This window comes from Peromyscus californicus, unplaced genomic scaffold (assembly GCF_007827085.1).
Source record: "Peromyscus californicus insignis strain IS unplaced genomic scaffold, ASM782708v3 Scaffold_7__1_contigs__length_154581171, whole genome shotgun sequence".
Taxonomy (NCBI): domain Eukaryota; kingdom Metazoa; phylum Chordata; class Mammalia; order Rodentia; family Cricetidae; genus Peromyscus; species Peromyscus californicus.
In genome coordinates this window covers 42,878,855-42,896,783 of record NW_026294595.1, presented here as the reverse complement: position 1 = coordinate 42,896,783, position 17,929 = coordinate 42,878,855, and the positions used below count along the sequence as shown (strand labels likewise).

The 17,929-nt window shown below is 37.8% G+C and overlaps 1 protein-coding gene across 4 annotated transcripts in view; it reads right to left on the bottom strand.

Moving 5' to 3' along the window:
* Scn2a (sodium voltage-gated channel alpha subunit 2) overlaps window positions 1–17,929 on the bottom strand; it is a 139,361-nt gene that overhangs the window by 66,483 nt on the left and 54,949 nt on the right. For 3 of the 4 annotated variants that reach the window (XM_052725823.1, XM_052725827.1, XM_052725826.1), the window contains exons 4-11: window positions 13,639–13,729; window positions 12,566–12,694; window positions 11,905–11,996; window positions 10,752–11,024; window positions 8,034–8,097; window positions 7,127–7,268; window positions 6,782–6,988; window positions 5,249–5,536 (exon numbers count right to left, since the gene is read on the bottom strand). In XM_052725823.1, the coding sequence (XP_052581783.1) occupies window positions 5,249–5,536; window positions 6,782–6,988; window positions 7,127–7,268; window positions 8,034–8,097; window positions 10,752–11,024; window positions 11,905–11,996; window positions 12,566–12,694; window positions 13,639–13,729 (1,286 nt within the window). Of the gene's footprint in view, window positions 1–5,248; window positions 5,537–6,781; window positions 6,989–7,126; window positions 7,269–8,033; window positions 8,098–10,751; window positions 11,025–11,904; window positions 11,997–12,091; window positions 12,184–12,565; window positions 12,695–13,638; window positions 13,730–17,929 lie in introns of all 4 variants that reach the window. The other variant, XM_052725825.1, reaches the window with a different exon arrangement.

Here is a 17,929-nt window from a genome sequence, read left to right as displayed (position 1 = left end):
ATTAGCCTCATAATCCCAACATTGGGTGATCTTCAACTCAGCTGAGCCAAGACTATTGGGAAAGCAACACTCTGCCATCTAGCTGTCAGCCCTGATGAAGAGGGGGTAAAACGAATGCCTGTGATGGAAGCCATCCACAGGGCGAGTCTGGAGTGTGCTGGCAGCTCCTGTGAGAGCAGGCTGGCAGCTATAGCTCCAAGAGAAACCTCCAGCTCTAAAAGCCCCAATTCTAGTACAGGCCTTGGCTGGCTGTACTTCCTCCTGCAGGACAGGCCAACTGTAGAAGAAAGCCACTCTGTTGCTCCTCATACTTCAGAGGGCTACAGCTGGGTACATCTTCTGCAGCTGCCCCATACCGTGTAGGATTCACTGTCACGTGGGGCAAAACGCTCTGAGCCCAGGTCCAGCAGGTGACTTGATTTTTGAAGATTCTTCTCTACTGAAGATAGTTTAGCGGGCAGATAGTTAAAGTACTGAGCTGGGATGGCAGAGTGCCTGGCTCCCAGGTTTCTCCCCTCCCCTGCAGAACCTCTAAGGGAGAGCTGTACTTGCTTTTCCTACTTTACAAAGCCCTTGGGGGACATGCCTAGGTTTGGAGATTTGCAGTCCTTAGGTGCACAAACTCTACAGTTTGTAGAGTTTCCCCCCTCTTCATTTCTAAAATCTTGCTTCTTTCTTTTTCCCTTTCCTTACACTAACTTCATTTTTATTGTTATTGATTTCACTCTTAATCCTTTTAACTTCATACTTTATGCTACATGGTTTTTATCACGTTCTTTTTTGTGCCTGTTGCAGGTAGAGTAGTTGTTTTCATTTCTATGATTGGTATTTCTACACCTGATTTATTCCCATCATGTCATTTCGTTTGCTTCTATTTAAGCATTATTGAGAATGGAACCCTCAAAGAATGCTTCTCATGGAAAAGTCCCCAAATTAAAACCACAACACACATCCATCCCTATAGACGCATGAATCGAAGGGCAGAAAGGTAAGAACCATGACCAGTCAAGGCAACAACAGGACTTCTCCATGTTTTATTGCTGTTGTTGTTTTGTTTCGGCCACAGGCTCTCATGTAGCCGTGGATGACCCTGAACATCCTTTGTAACTGAGGATAACCTAGAACTTCTGGTCCTCTTGTCTCCACCTCCCAAGTTCTGTGGCTCTAGGCCTCTGCCACCACAATTTGTACACTGCTGGGGATCAAACCCAGGGCTTCATGCATGTTACACAAGTGCTCTAGCAACTCAGCTGCTTTTCCAGATCCCTCCAAAAGTTATTAACCCCTCACTAACCAGAGCCAAAGACAGTGAATGCTTTACATGCCAAACTTTAAAAATGCCAAACATTCAAAAACAATCATTGAGACTACAAAGAGGACTAGAAGAAACAGACAACTTTAATAAGGAAATCCACTCAAGATTTGCACATGAAATTCAACCACTTGGATGAGACCCTTAGTAAGGAGATAGAGACTACACACTTGTAGAAATGAAAAAGCTCTGTGAACCAAATAAAAAAAAATCAATGGAAAGCATGTCCAACTGACTAGACCAGTGGAACAAAGAAGGCCAGGGAGTGAACAGGGAACGCAGCACACCAGCTAGGCATGACCAGAAAGTGACATCTCCAGGTCATAGCATAGTAAAAATGCTGACACAACAAAATGAAGAAAGAGCCCGAGGGAGGTGCTAAGATCCTTTCAAAGCTAAACCATTCAGAACAGAAGACTTTGCTGAGGAAATTGCCAGGAGAGCAGGGACTAACATATATCAGTCTCTGAAACAAAATAATTGCCAAACAAGATTACAACACCCAGTAAGATTGTTTTAAAATGGAGTAAGAAAAAGGACCTTCCATGCCATGCATAAACTACAGCAATTCATGTCCACTAAGCCAGTCATGAAGCAGATACTTAAAGCATTACTCCACACAGAAGAGGAATAAAGATACATACAATCGCCGGGCGGTGGTGGCGCACGCCTTTAATCCCAGCACTCGGGAGGCAGAGCCAGGCGGATCTCTGTGAGTTCGAGGCCAGCCTGGACTACCAAGTGAGTTCCAGGAAAGGCGCAAAGCTACACAGAGAAACCCTGTCTCGAAAAACCAAAACCAAAAAAAAAAAAAAGATACATACAATCATGACAACATTAAAAAAGGAGGAATGGGAAGGAATCAACATATAAACATTCATTTAGTCATTAAACCTCAGGAAAACAGCAAACTGAGTCAGGGATAAATTAACACGTATCTTTAATTCTCCTAAATGTAAGGTGTCCTGACTCTCCAGTTAGAACATGTATACTGGATAAACAGAATACAAAACAAGATTCACATATCTGCTAGCCACATGGAACTCAAGTCACCAGGAAAGACAGAAACAGATGGAAAGTGGAAAGATGCAAGAAGAGAATCTCACCTGGATGGAATCTGAAAACAAGGATGCACAGCTCTACTCAGGTCTGGCAAAGCAGATCTGAAGCTAAAGTTGTTTGGAGGACATGAAAGGAAGTTATTACATATTAATAAAGGGAAGGCCACATCAAGAAGATGCAATGTTTGTAGCCACTCGTGGGGACATGTGCCTATAATCTCAGCGTTTGAGGGTGGAGGCGTTAAAACCAAGAGTTCAAGTCATCCTCAGGTACACAGCGAGTGACAGGCCAACCTAGGAAACTCGAGACCTTATCTCTAGAAACCAAAAGCAAAAAAGATGGCCAATGATCTTACGGTCTTCATGGAGAGGTCAAGGTAATTAAACTGAGTAAATCACAAGACTTGTTCTGTACTCTCTGCATTCAAGTGCAAATCTTCATCTCTCAGATCATCTTCCCAGTGAAAAGATGCTACTCTGACAACATTTTTGAATACATAAACTCCTTTCATATTTTCTAAAAAAAGAACCAAAGATCTTAAAGTAAGACTGGAAACTCTAAAACTACCAGAGAAAAGCAGAAAGAAATGCTTCAGGTTATGGGCGCTGAAAATTATTTTCTGAAAAACACTATAACAGCTCAAGAAATAACAGCCAAGATTGATACATGGGATTGCATCAAGTTAAAAAGCTTTGGCACTGCAGAAAAAAACATTTACCTTAGTGAAAAAATGGCTACAGAATGGGAGATTGATGAGAAAAGTGAGAAAAATGAGAGATTGATATCTAGAGTGTATCAAGAACTCAAAAACAGTTAAACATCAGAAGAACAAACAAGCAAGTCAGTAAGTGGGCAAATGAACTGGACAGTTAGTTCTCAAAAATAAGAAGTACAACTAGCCAATAGATACATGAAAAAAAAGTTCACTAGTACTAGCCATCAGGGAAACATGAGTCAAAATTACATTGAGATTCCATCTCATCTCAGTTACAATGATTTATTAAAAACCCTAAGACACCCTCATATGAAAACAAAAATTACAGGGATATCAGGGAAATTGAACATTATGCAATATGGGCATGGATTTATGTCAGTCCAGCTACTCTGGAAATTGGTAAAGAGGCTCCTCAAAAAATTAAATATGGAGCTAACATATAATTCAATTATACCACACCTGGGTATTTACTCAAAGGGGTTAAGTCAACATATCGTACAGATACCTGCGTATCCATGTTTAAAACAGCACTACGCATAATTCTAAAGCTGTGAAGTCAGCCTAGGTGTCCATCACTAACAGATGAAGAAAACGGGGAATCTCTACACAATGGAGTATAATAATTAGTCATTAATAACATAATATATCATCATCTTAGCAGAAATGAGCCAGACTAAATATATATTATACAAATAATATATGTGAAATACATATGAAAGTGGAATGGGATGAGTTTGATTTGGGAAGAGGAAAGAGACCAGGGAGAGATTCAAAAGGCAGAGAGGATAAATGGAATAGGGGGATGAATATGGTCAAGGTCTGATATATGCATATGTGAAAATTGCCACAATGAAACCCTTTATTTTTTTTACAATTAATAGATGCTAATAAAATAAATTTCAAAATAAGTAGATAACAGTGCATAAAACATTCAACAAAGCACACAGCCTCCCCTCTTCCTGTCTGGATGTTAATAATTGAATTATTAGCTACCTAGGTTTGTATTGAGGTGCTTAAGAATTCATATTGCAGGTACCAATACAAAGGTGTCATTATTACTGGTACTACATGAATACTGTAGTTTCACTCATAGTGAAATTGTCCTCCAAGGAACTGTATTTCTGGGAATTCTCTTGGTAACTTTAAAAAACCAAGGAACATAAATAGTGAAATTTCAACAGCTCAGTTGGGTACATAAGCCAGAGGCATGCAGAAAACATTTTCTTGCAATATGTAAATCAGTGAATTCTCTGAATTCGAGGCTAACTTTAACATAAGGCACAGAAAATCAAGTACAGTCAAACATCGCTGTTAGTTAGTGGCACACATCTTTCTTAGTGCTTGTCTACCTGAGACTTTGGGCTACCGTTTAGAAAAGATTTTACTTCAGCCCCCTTTGAGACAATGAATAATTCATTCTCCACGAGAGCTTTCACATGGTTGGGAGGGAATACGGCACAGATGGCACAGAAGCATCCCTGGTCCACTTCTGGGCACCAGCCACTCAGAAAACCTACAGCTCCCTGGGTCCAGGCACAGTAGCTAAGAAGGGATGGGGACCATCTGTGATCATTCCCCATGTGGAACACTGCCCAGAGAGTCTTAAGTCTTTAGCAAAACCTCAACCCTTCCCAAGCACACTACAGTATGAAAATGCCTTCTTGTGCTTCCAAAAAAAGTTATAAAACTCGAGGATCTCTGAGATGGCAACCCGACCCTTGATGCTCATTACTGTATTGAGAGACCACGAAGTTCAAGAGAAGACAGCTTCAGCCCCACTAAATGCTGGAAAGAGAAACCCTGCTACGCTGTTGTGAAAATGCAATCTATCTTTCTTTCCTTCTTTCCTTTTTTCTTTCTTTCTTCCTTCCTTCCTTCCTTCCTTCCTTCCTTTCCCTCCCTCCCTCTCTCTTTCTTTATTTCTTTCATTCTTTCTTTTTCTTTCCTTCTTTCCTCCCTCCCTTCCTCCCTCCTTCCCTCCTTCCTTCCCTTCCTCCCTTCTTCCCTCCTTCCTTCCCTTCCTCCCTTCTTCCCTCCTTCCTTCCCTTCCTCCCTTCTTCCCTCCTTCCTTCCTTTCCTTCCTCCTTTCCTCCTTTCCTTCTTCCTCTCCTCTCTCCCTCCCTCCTTTCTTTCTTTCTTTCTTTTTCTTCTTTTTGTACCTGGTGTGGAGAAGAAAATCTCTTCTCATAGGTCAGCCTACTTCCTTCTAGTGAAAACCGGAAGCCTTTCTTGCGTATGCTGTCCTCAGAGGCCGATTTCCGCACTGCGTCTTCCTTTTCTTCCTCTCCAGCCTGCTCTTTCTGTTTCTTTTTCTTTCTTCTGTTTTTCAGTTCCTTTTCACTCTTGGAACTCAGCTTTGATGCTACTGAAGAACTCTCCGAGAACACGCCTATCCCACCTGCTCCGCTGAAGTCTCTGGATTCTGCAGATGCGGCTGCAGCTGCTGCCTAGAAGGGCACAAAGTGAGCATAGCTTGTGTACCGCCTTCAACGTTACCGTTTACTGCTTCACTTATCTAGAATACCATGAATGTGACCTTGAAATCCAGTTCTGTAATTCTGTTCCACACTTTGGAAAACAACATTTTCATAAACCAAAGAATAAAAAATCAACATGGAAGTAGACACACATGAACGATAAAATCTTTTAATTCTGACCTCATGTGGCATTCTAATTATCTACCAACAGGAACATAACAAACAGTAACATTTCCCATGTGACCTAAGCAAGGTTTAAAGAGAAATTTAAGAATTAAATTTTCCTATTTACATCTCAAACAAAGGTATTTGCTCTTCATCACATTCAACAATGACTACCAAACTGAGCTATGGAATTAAATTCATTCAAATGTTTATTGATTAAACCTTTAATCTTTTACTTTAGTTATTTAATTCGGAAATGTGCAAGCATGTCACAGATTATATAATAGGGAACCCCAGGATGTCAGAATGGATTGGTAAATGATAATCATATGGGTTTTAAAAAGTGTTCAGTGTAGTTACTACTATCTCAGCAACTTTATTTTTTAATAAATACATTCAAATTTGAATAAATAAATAAATACATTGAATGATAGTGACGTAAGAGACCTACATCCAACAGAAAATAAAAGATAAAATCAGACAAGTAGGTTAGTGAATACCATTAAGTCAAGCAAATGTGTTTAGAAAAACACTCACATGATTCTGAAGACTCATGGAGTCTACATAAAGAGTTTTCAGCAAGAGAAGCTGAGAAAGTCAGTGCTATCATGATTTCGTATTAGATGAGGCTTTGTGTTTCCGGAATTTGTGAAATCTTTGCAGTGTGACTTGCATTTTCTGACATTGCTCACCTCTAGCGAGGCTGTACTGAAGAAGCCACTCTACCTGAATTCCTGTTTGCTGGAGTATTAAGGAAACACTTCCATCAACAGCATATTGCTCTGCCACTTTATCAGACTCATTGAATGAGAGTACTAACAGTCAGTATCCTCAGGATGTCACAAGGAGGAACATATCAAGGAAGCAACTGTAATTGTCTGTATTTTGATGCCCTTAGTGTATATCATAATCACCAAATCAAGTAACATTCTGCTTACAACCAAATAGGTCCCTGCCACCACACACAGCTTTGTCTCTCCAATGTCAACAGCAACCTGCAGGTCAGAGAATGGAGATAAACTCAACAGTCTCTATGCTTGCCAACTCTACCTGAGCCTCCTCCTGTTGCTTCTTCAACTGCTCCAACATCTGCTGAAACTCCGCCTCTTTCTGTTCAGCCTCCTCCAAGGTGGCCTGATTCTGTTCCTCATAGGCCATGGCCACTACGGCCAGGATCAAGTTTATTAGGTAGAATGAGCCCAAGAAAATCACGAGCACAAAAAATATCATGTATGTTTTCCCAGCAGCACGTAGGGTCTGTCAAAATGGAAGGAACATGTACATAAATTTCACATCAGATGTTAGCTCCCTCTCTAAGTAATAAAAGATTCCTTAGTGGTTCCCTTGGCCACTGCATCCCTTGCTTCCTAAAAGAGTCATTGCATCAGTTCTCACCAGCTGATAAAGGTTTTCCCAGAAGTCTTGAGTCATGAGACGAAATAACGACAAGAAGGCCCAGCTAAATGTGTCGAAGCTCGTGTAGCCGTAGTTGGGGTTTCTCCCAGCCTTCACACAGATGTACCCTTCAGGACACTGGCTGCAATTACATTAGAGGGAAAGAGGAACTCAGCATCCATGAGTCTTTTTCCATTTTACTGGATGTGAATGATTTTGTACAGCTTATGTTTTGTAACATCAGTTCAAATGGGGAAAGGTAACTATTTCTCTTAACTTTCTCAAGCTTTTCCCCCCATCTATAATGCTTCTTAATTACAAACATTTCCACAATGTTAAGCATAACAAAAAATTCTATATTGTAGCCATAATTCACTAATACATTTAATCCATGGAATTATTACAATCCCCATTTGTACATGGGAAAAAAACTCAAGGCAAGCAGAAGTGAGAAAATATGGTAGAGTCAGAATTTGAATCTATGCTGACATCCCAGTCTACTTTATGCGCTTTGTTTTGCTGAAATATGGTAGGCATATGTAGTCGCCGTGTGTCTCAGATAGTGACATGATCTTCAGGGATTTCATGTCTTAAGCCACTGAGATCAGATTAGCTTAAATAAATGATCACACACTAGTATGCGATTATGAATTTTAATGCATTTTCTCTGAGTATCTATTTTCCATTGTGCTAGTTTGGAAGATTAGATGAGACCTAGTATGGAAAAATAATTGCTACTTCCGAGTGTGTGAAGGAGGTGAGAATCCACACTTACCCTGGCTATTCTGTGAGTCAGTGTGAAGTAGAATTTATGTAGAGCTTTGAATGAGGAGTGAGTAGGGGTCAGGTGTGTGGGAGGTGGCAGATTATTGAGGTCGACTGAGCATCAATAAGAAGTATAACTTACCCTGCATCAGAGCTGTTCCCGCAAAGCAGAGCATCATTTTGCCCTTCCAAAAAATAAAAGTGACCTATTTAAAGAGCAAAGGATAGACTCATTAAAAGGCCTTTAAATATTTAATCATTGTGTTCAGGCGAGGAAGCTTATAAATATGTTTAGTTATAATAAAAGAAATAGATAAAAATAATTGAAAGTCATGGTTAAATGAATTTTTTCATAGGAATTGAGTATCAAGCAACTATATGACTAAATACTGTTTGAAAAAATTACTTTAGAAAGAAATCTTTGCATAAGCAATAATAATAATAATAATAATAATAATAATAATAATAATAATAGCATTTTTGGTTCAGAATTTATTACAGAAACAAACCCAAACTGTTTGGGGAACACTTAAAGAGAAAGCTGTAGCATTGAAGCAGCTGGCTTGGGACAGAAGGAGAGTAAAGGAATGCATGTTTCTTCTCAGTGGGCATGCAAATGAGATTTTACTCCAAATACTTTTTGCCTGGACTCGAAATAGATGCAGACATTTTTCCTGCCAATTGTCATTTAGTTTCTTCTGAGGAGTGGGCTCAGGTGCCTCTTCACTCCTTATGATGGCTGGTTGGGCTTTTTGTTTTTATTTTTGTTTTGTTTGTTTGTTTTTGCTTGATCTCTCCCTTTGAAATGAGCAAAATAAACTTTTAGCTCCGACAGTGTAACCTGTCTAAATATATGCAACTTATTTTGTTTAAGGTACAACATATACAAATTTAAGAAGTTTCAAAAATATTCCCAGGAACCACACACACACACATTAAAATTTATTGTGTTGATACTTAAGAGTATTTAAAACCCTTTATTCAAGGAATACATGAATAGATTATGTAGGAAAATCTAGGTCATAATTTTACAAAATATTTTTAGATCTTTCCATCAAACTACAAAAAGTCTAAATTGTTATGAACTTAAAGGCAAGTCTACCAATACACTACCAAAAACATATATCACTGTTGTACAGGTAAAATATGTAAACATTCTGTTTAATCCCTTATTAAGAAGCATTCTATGAACACAGAAATAGGATAAAAATGTACAAATTAAATTGATGATTGGGTTGCCTAAAAATTTGAGGCCCCCAAACAAGCCATAAGATAAAAAATAAGCTGGAAAGTAGACTTCTCCTGATGAAAGACAATTGGTAATAAAGAATCCATTATGGCTTCCTTCAAAACGCTACCACCTGGTAAAATAATGAGTACAAACATCAACAGGTATTTCACATGGTGGGAAATACATAACGTGCCACTGATGCTAGAAAACATACTTAAAAATTCTCTGCACTTTTAATTAACAAATGAAAAAAAAGAACAGTAAAGTGCTGATTTTTATTTTTCTCTACCAAAAGATTTTCAGATGTGATGAGAATCTATATTGGTCTCAGTTCAGGGAGTTGAGCCTGGCTGTGGAGGATCTATGAAGTGGTGTGGCCTCTTAGGAGAGCAATTGGACACTATGTCTCTGCATTCTCAGCTACAATCAACCCCTCCCACTGAAGCGCTATAAATAGAAATCCATCTGTAGCAGTACAGAAGCAGAGAAAAGATTTATGGGCAAAGCTCTTCATCATCTATTACATTATTAGTAGTAGAAAACCTCATATTGGGCTGTTAAAATTTCTCATTTTTTTTCCAATGAATCTTTTTAAGTAAAACCTTCATAAGAATGTAAACTTGATAAATGTAGTATCAAGTGAGCTGTGGTAAAATCTCATATTCTTCTAAAAAAGCGTGCTGACCATGAAGGGTATCAGAGAGTAAACAACCCCAGGGAATGCAGGTGATCAAGAGGCTTTCGGCGAATCTAGCAGTACATGGAGGAGCTTAGGTCATCAAATGACAGACTCACTAGCTTCAGTAAGAGAAAATGATAAGTTGTAATGTAACATTAATCTGATGTAATATCTGTGCCTCAAATAAAATCAAATGATAATGATAACTCTAATACCAAGAGTCATGCAAAGGAACAAAAATTAAATCATCAGTAACCAAGTGACTAAGTCACGGTTGTTTACCTTTCTGATCAGTACACAAGTTTGGATTTCACCTTGGAAAATGTTTTCTCAATCCTGATAGATCATATGGACTGAGCCAACCAAAAAGATTCAAATCATTTCATCATTATGTATTCCAGGCTAGCCTTGGATTAATTATGTGCCTGAGGATAACCTTGAACTTCTGACCTTTCATTTACCATTTTAACGCTGGTATTACAGGTGTATGCTACCATGTTCAGCTTCTGCTGTGCTAGGGATTGAGCTGCATGGTAGGCAAGCACTTTATTTACTATTTTTCCTGCCCCTCTCCAGGTCTTCCTAATGACACACTGCAGCATAATGCACTGAATGAGTCTAGCCAACGTCATATTAAGATGTTTGAATACTCCTGCCCAATGCCCACATGGTAAAAATTTTTGATTATATACAGCACGATGTGGTAGCACTTTCAGCTCTCATTTAGGAATAGATGATATACTTTGAAATGACTACTTTCGTCATGTCACTTGTTGGATTAGGAAAAAGAAATGATAAAATTTGGTATTCTTAGTACATGTATGAAGTTATTATAAATTAGTCTAAGACATTTGGTTTATACTAAACTTTAGATGCTTTCTGTCACATACAGCGCAGTTTTTAATATTTTAAGAACCAAACAGCTTAATGGCTACAAGAGTATATCTTACTTTTATCTTCAATGTATTCATCCCAGTTAAACATGTTCACTGTTCTATTGAAGGCAGTACCATTCCAGTCCAATGAGTTATTAAAGAAGGAAGTGATATTTATTTCAAAGGTAGAATTGTCTGGGGGCCACTGCAAGCATTTATTCCTCAGGTTGCCCATGAAGAGCTGCAGGCCGATTAGGGCAAAGACACTGAGACAGAACACAGTGAGGATCATGACGTCAGACAGCTTCTTCACCGACTGGATCAGGGCCCCCACGATGGTCTTCAGTCCTGCAAATAAAACCAGAGGGAGGGACTATCACTTCCAATTCAACAGATAATTTCCCAACAAAAATATCATGAGCTTGTTCTGAAAAATACAAATGTCATGCAGAATGCCAACGATATTAGTTTAATGTTTGTGGCTGAATAAAAATGTCACGAAAAGCCTGCTAGCTGGTGGAAATGAATGAAAGCGGAACTTACACATTCTTTAGAAAACCAAATGGAAGTGAACCAAATGTGTTTTCACTCACTCCTTACAGCAAAAGATATGATTGTGTTACTCATGCTTGACGATCAACCCTATGTAAATAGTTCGCTTTTATTTGCAGATGTCTTACTCTCTAACCCTGTATTGGTTTTGGAGAAAAATCTGTATGAGTAGAGGAGTAGGGAAGAATCTTGAAGCCACTGAATTACAAAGGTATAGATTTGTCTGAACTTCGAAAAATTGAGAATGGGCCAATATAAGGAAGACATCTGCAAGCCGAGCCCCATGCAGCGCTCATGCTCTGTCTTGCTTTTCCATTGAACTCCAGTTAAAGAAATAGCCCGTTTTTGAGCTAATTGATCGAATTTGCCTTGGCCCACGTGTCTCACATTTCAGCTTCTATGCGGAAAGCTTGATGCTGTAAGATGCAAACCAGGTAGCCTGTTACTGTAAGTGCCTCATGCAAAACTTGTTAAACTCAAAGGCTGATTTAGAACAAATTGAGAGAAAGCAACATTCAAAAGCAAGTAATCAAACCTATCCAAACTAGGATGGGTCAGTTCCTGCTTTTGATCATCATCTCGCAGTATGCAACAAGCAACCAGGCTTTTGCCAAAAAGCTGTGAGCAGAGCACCAGTACAGCTAAAGTCAGCCTCGGTGTTTAACCTAGCTCTCACCTGGAATGACTGAAATGGTTTTCAATGCTCGGAGAACTCTGAATGTTCTCAACGCTGAGACATTGCCCAGGTCCACAAACTCTGTCACATATCTGTAATAGGGAGTTCACACACAAACACAATGACAGAACACAAAAAACAGTTGGAGATATAAGGAGCCTACCACCTTATACCATTTTCTTCTTACCTGGGATAACAGAAATAGTTTTCAGAGCTCGCAAGACTCTGAAAGTTCGAAGGGCTGAAACATTGCCTAGGTTTACAAATTCTGTTACATACCTGTAGGATTAAATCAGAGTTATTCAGAATTTTGGGAAATCTAAGTCTATGTTGGTCTTGAGTCAAGACCATTTCAACTTCAGCAAGTGTTGTCATCAGATTTCCCAATTAAGAGGAGAATGACATTGCCATCGACTATGAGCTGTTACTTGGGAATTGTTATTATTACTTTACAGCTAATTGAAACTAAAGTCATATAATTCATTAGGATCATTCCTAATTTCTCCAAACTGAATAATTTGATTGGAAAAATCATTCTGAAGTCACATGGTAACTAATAAGAATGCTGTATGAGCCGTAGGAAGCCAACAACTGAGAACTATAATATAGTCTCCAATTGCATTTACTCTACCAGGATGGAAAACATTATAAAAATACTTACGCGAAGGTAATGACTGTGAAATCCAACCAATTCCAGGGGTCCCGTAGAAATGTGAAATCTTCTAGACAAAAGCCCCTTGCGAGTATTTTAATAAGTGATTCAAAAGTATAAATTCCTGTAAAAGTATACCTGAGAAAAATAGCCGAGTTCACATTAAAGATTTTGTAGGTGGTTTCCATACGTTTATTTAATTTTTAAAGAATATTTTGGTGCCAGACCTGAAACCAGGACCTCACACATAGTAAAGAAGGTACTCTGCTGTTGAGATATACACCCAAGCCCTGATTGTACATATCCTAAAGATCACTTAGATGACACACATGAAGAGAGGCTCCATGTTGGTTTCTGATAGAGTGCTTAGGCAAGACTTAAGGCAAAATGAACCCATTAAATTCCAAATGATATTCTTATTGACTGTAAATAAATGGAATTTTGCTTTTCATATTACTCAACCTAAAGGATGTAAAAAAAAAAAAATAACCCACCAGTCTGTATGATGATAGTATCTGAACTACACCAGCCAACTTTTAGTATGATTTCAGCAGATCAATGCTAATCACTAGATGAGCAATGTAATAGATATCAGAGATCTCCAGTGTGTAAAATTCAAAAGGAAGATGAAAGCCCACAAATATCAACAGGCAAAAATCAGTGCAGCTATTTGAACCACTGAACACTTTGTCCTAGAGCAGCAGTTCTCAAATTGTAGGTCGCTACCTCTTGGCGACGGTGTGTGTGTGTGTGTGTGTGTGTGTGTGTGTGTGTGTGTGTACTAACCCTTTTACAGGGTTCGCATATCAGATATTTAAATTATGTTTCATAACAGAAGCAAAATTGCAGTTCTGAAGTAGCAATAAAAATAATTTTATGGTTGGGGAATCACCATAACATACAGAGAGCTGTATTAAAGGGTCACAGCATTAGGAAGTGTGAGACCCACTGTCCCAGAGGAAGTCAGTGGTGGGCATACATTTAAATCATCTGGTTTAACATGACTAGAAAAAAGTAGTAAGGAAACTGAAAGTGTCTTGAAATACTAAGTGAATAATTTGAAACGTGGATTTTATACTTACTCCACATTCTTCGTCCAGTCTGGAGGATTACTCATGGTCATAAATACACAGTTGGTAAGAATTGTGCACATAATGAGCACATTGAATAAAGTAGAATATATTGTCAAGGAAAATGAAGTCAGTAGGAGAATACCACTTTCATGCATGCCCTGTCTTCATCCACACTAAATCTAAAACATGCTTATCTTACGCTACCTATTATTTTATCAACAAATTCCTCTCATTTTTGTACTTCAACTCCACATGTAAAATGTACTTTCAAAGAACCATCAACTATCTTTAGGGTAGTAAGAAACAATAATTAAGAGTAGAAAATGCAAAGAAGTGAGTTGACTGGTGAATAGCTTATCAATGTAAATTTTCTTCATGATAGAATCCACCAAACAACAGAACTGCAAGTTCACTTTATAAATAAACTGGGGTGGTAAACGTTTGATAAAACGATTCAAAGAACTAGTGAAATGCATTATGACTTTATTCTAAGGGTCACCCTGGGAGAATGTTGTACACAAAGTTCCTTTCTAAATAGAAGGTACAACCTACAACAGTTGTTCAAAAGACCCAGAAACGTAAGAAAAGATGGCTGCTGATAATGCTGACATCTCTTAGGTTTGTAACTAAGTCAAATCAGTTACTAAGTTCTTTCAGTATTGATCAACTTGGTTTTAACAGGAAGAAAAAAATACCACAGAATTTCTGTGAAAACCAGACTAGCAAAACATGTTAAATATCCTGTAACTCATTATACCTTACAGAGAGCACATACTCAGCCAACAGTTCTTTTTATTTCTCAAAAGACAGAGAAAACGTTGATTATAATAATGTTCTGGTTTATTTCCCTCATTGCCCATGTATGGCCAGTACTCATCTTGTATTCCTTTTGAGTAATGAAAACAAGCAGAAAAAAAGCTTTTTACAAAAAGGATCAACAGTCAAATAATGGAAGTGATTGATGTTCACATTTAACATAAATTACACTTCAGTTGTATATAAACATCACTTCTTGTGAACTTACACATGATCATAATAATCTCAGATATAGGATAATGGTATTCACATTCCTTCTTGCTTCTTTTTTGATATAAACCATTTCATCCCTTTTATGAAACAAAAAGGCCCTGTTCAAGGCCAGGGAGTGCGTAGTGTTATATTAATTTAAAAAGACAGCTTTCACCTATATCAGGCATTAGTCAGGGCAATAACTGACATTTTTGGTTTTAGTGATAATGTTCTTAGGCTTATGCTTAATTCTCAGCTTCTTCAAATGCTCTACCTAAGAGTAGTTCTAAAGGAGTGATGGGGATCAGCCACGTGAGGGCAGTACAATCTAACATAATTTTAAAGAGAAAACAATGAAATATATGTACATATATATATGCATATGATACATACATATGATAGTTTACCATTAGTATAAAGAAGTAGAAGCCCCTATGGGCCCTGCAAGGATGCATAATTTCTTGGCAGATGGGCAACAGTTGAAATGCATGGTCCTTAACCACAGTGGTCCTAAACACAGTCCTGTGTGTTCCAGCTTGGATGCATTCCCTACCCCCCACAAAGATAATTCCAAACATTCTCTGTGTCCTTCAATTTCCAATCCTCTTCTTCCCTCCTTTTCCATTGCGAATTGATGATCTCATTTCTTACTTCACAGAGAGATAATGAGAACATCAGATTCTGCTCCCCACCCCAAATTGGCAAAGCTCTCTCTTTTGGGACTTGCTCTCTTTCCCCTGTTACAGTGGGGGAAATCCCCATCTCTTCAAACGTATTCTGGACAGTTAACTTTTCCAAATGCTTTAGGAATATCTTACCTCTGCATTCTCTCAACTTGTGTGTCCCTTAGCCTCTTCCCAGCAACACAAACTTGCTTATGTCTCTCCTATCTTGAGGGAGAGGGTCTCTCTAACCCACAACCCTCATCACAACTCCGGCTTCACATCTTTTCTCCACTTCACAGCCAAAGTTCTTGAAAGAGATGTTTATCTTTCTTGTTCTTACAAACCTATCCCATCTTCAGCCCTCCAGCTATTCTGCCAACTAAAGATGAAAAATCTTTATGCCGTTTCACTGAAAAGGATAATCTACAGCTATAATATAGTGATTGTTTGACTTGCAGTTCAGCTGAGCCCCAAAAAGATGGACCCTCCCCTTTACATGAAGTCTTTTCCTCTTTGCTAGCAGGAGGCCTCAATTACCTGATTAATTGTTCATGCTTTGGGAGCAACAGTATTTCTGTGCCATTTGGAATCTTTCATTTTTCCTTTTTGAAAAGAAACAAAATCTAAGCCACCATCCTGTCTGCTGCTATCAGCATCCTACCAGATACAACAGCAAGCTGCAGGTGTCACCTGTGTCTTTACAGCTACCAAATCTTCTCGCCAGGTGACACATCTCTCTAGGTCCACTCACTCAGTTGTGCAGATGACATCTATACTTAGGCATCTCATTGGCTCTTCCAAACCTTTTGAAAGACGTTGAGTTTTCAAACTGAACTAACAGCCTTCCTCTCCCTCTGCTACAGTGGAATATAACTCCTTTACAATCTCTGTATTCTTATGATTTAGCCTTGAGGATTTCTCTCTCTTCCTAAACTTCTATATCTAACTCCAATAGAACACTTCTGATCTTATTATCTATATCTGGATTCAGTCCATGACTCTCCATTTCCCTATTACTGAGTTGTCCAAATATTCATCAGGACCAACAGTACATGTAACAAGACTTGTACATTATTGTGCATTCCTCTGAAATAATCTACCTGAATTAGTCCATTCTACACACTGCACCAATGGATTTTGTGAATGTATCTGGGATCATTTTGGCAGCTTCCCACTACCCTATATATGATATAATGATTATATATGATATAATCACTATATGATGATATAATGTATTAACATAAGGTCAGGATTCTAAGATGTCTTCAGCTCTTTTTGCTCTTTCTGTACTATCTTCATCCCAATAGCTTTTAATTTTTTAAAGTCATGGGATGTTATGAGCATTTTATATGCACACTGTTTAATATTCACAACAGTGCTTGATCTGATCAGGTCTACCTGTGTTACCTTATAATAGTCACCTAATGTCAAAGTCTATATACACAATGGATATAAGTTTCCTTACTGTTAAAGGTTTGAACATGTAGAATAAACACAAAGTGAAAATTAAAACCTCATGAAATTAATGTCACATAATGGACTGAGATATGGTCTTATAATACGTATAAAATGCTATTTCCAACAGGAAAATTTAATTAGATATAAGAAAGTAAAATATGTTTTAAGATAAACAATAGAGATAATGACTAATTTCTCATAAATTACAGATAATAAAGCATGCTCAAAACAGTGTTGTTCATATTGTATGGTTACCATTTTAATAACAAAATATGTACTTTAATTAAGACTCATGATAGACACTGAACAAATACAATTATTTTCCTTTTAAAATAAGAGATAGAGTCAGGTTCAGGTATTTCTGGCAGGCTATGTATTTGCAAATATAAAATTTCAAATTATACTACTTTATTAATTATTGTCAGTTATTATTTCACCAATCATATAGTTTTCAAATTTTTGGATTTTAATGAGTGACTAAAATAGTAGAATTCAACAAAATTTAAACCACATTAAAAACATCATAAAGATATGAACATTATATTGGTTAGGCCATGTATTGAAAAACTATGAAACTGCACATCAAGGCACATATTTAAGATCTAAAATTAGAAGTGAAATACACACATCCTATATGATTTTCTCAATAGATAAACTAGACTATATTTTTCAAAAGTCCAACTTATCTTGAAACAATACTTCCATATAACAGCTTGGCTATATAAAATAAAATACAAGCAGACTAATCTGTATCATATTAGGAAAAAGCAATCTTTTTGATTATTGGTTTCTTTGTACCAAGTGTTAATAAAAGTAGTTGGACCTATTGATAGATACCAACTCATCAGTTGGCAAATTTTAAATACTCTCTCTATATACATGGTAAGGAAAAACTTTTTTAAAGCTTATATTGAAAATGATTGTATAGCTTTTGACAAGGAGCATTGACAGCCCCATCTCTGTGCCCAGGAGGACAGCCCCAGCTTCAAGCCCAGCACTCAAGGGTCAGATTCATCCTTTACTAGCCATGTAGGCATCACAAGTGGTGTGATTCAGTGTGAACCAGTAGCAAAAATGTAGCAGCAAGTTCAGTTTTATTATATTAATGTGGATGATTGTATCAACACTTTTCTCATAAGATAGATACAGTCGCTGTCTGCTAAGATAAT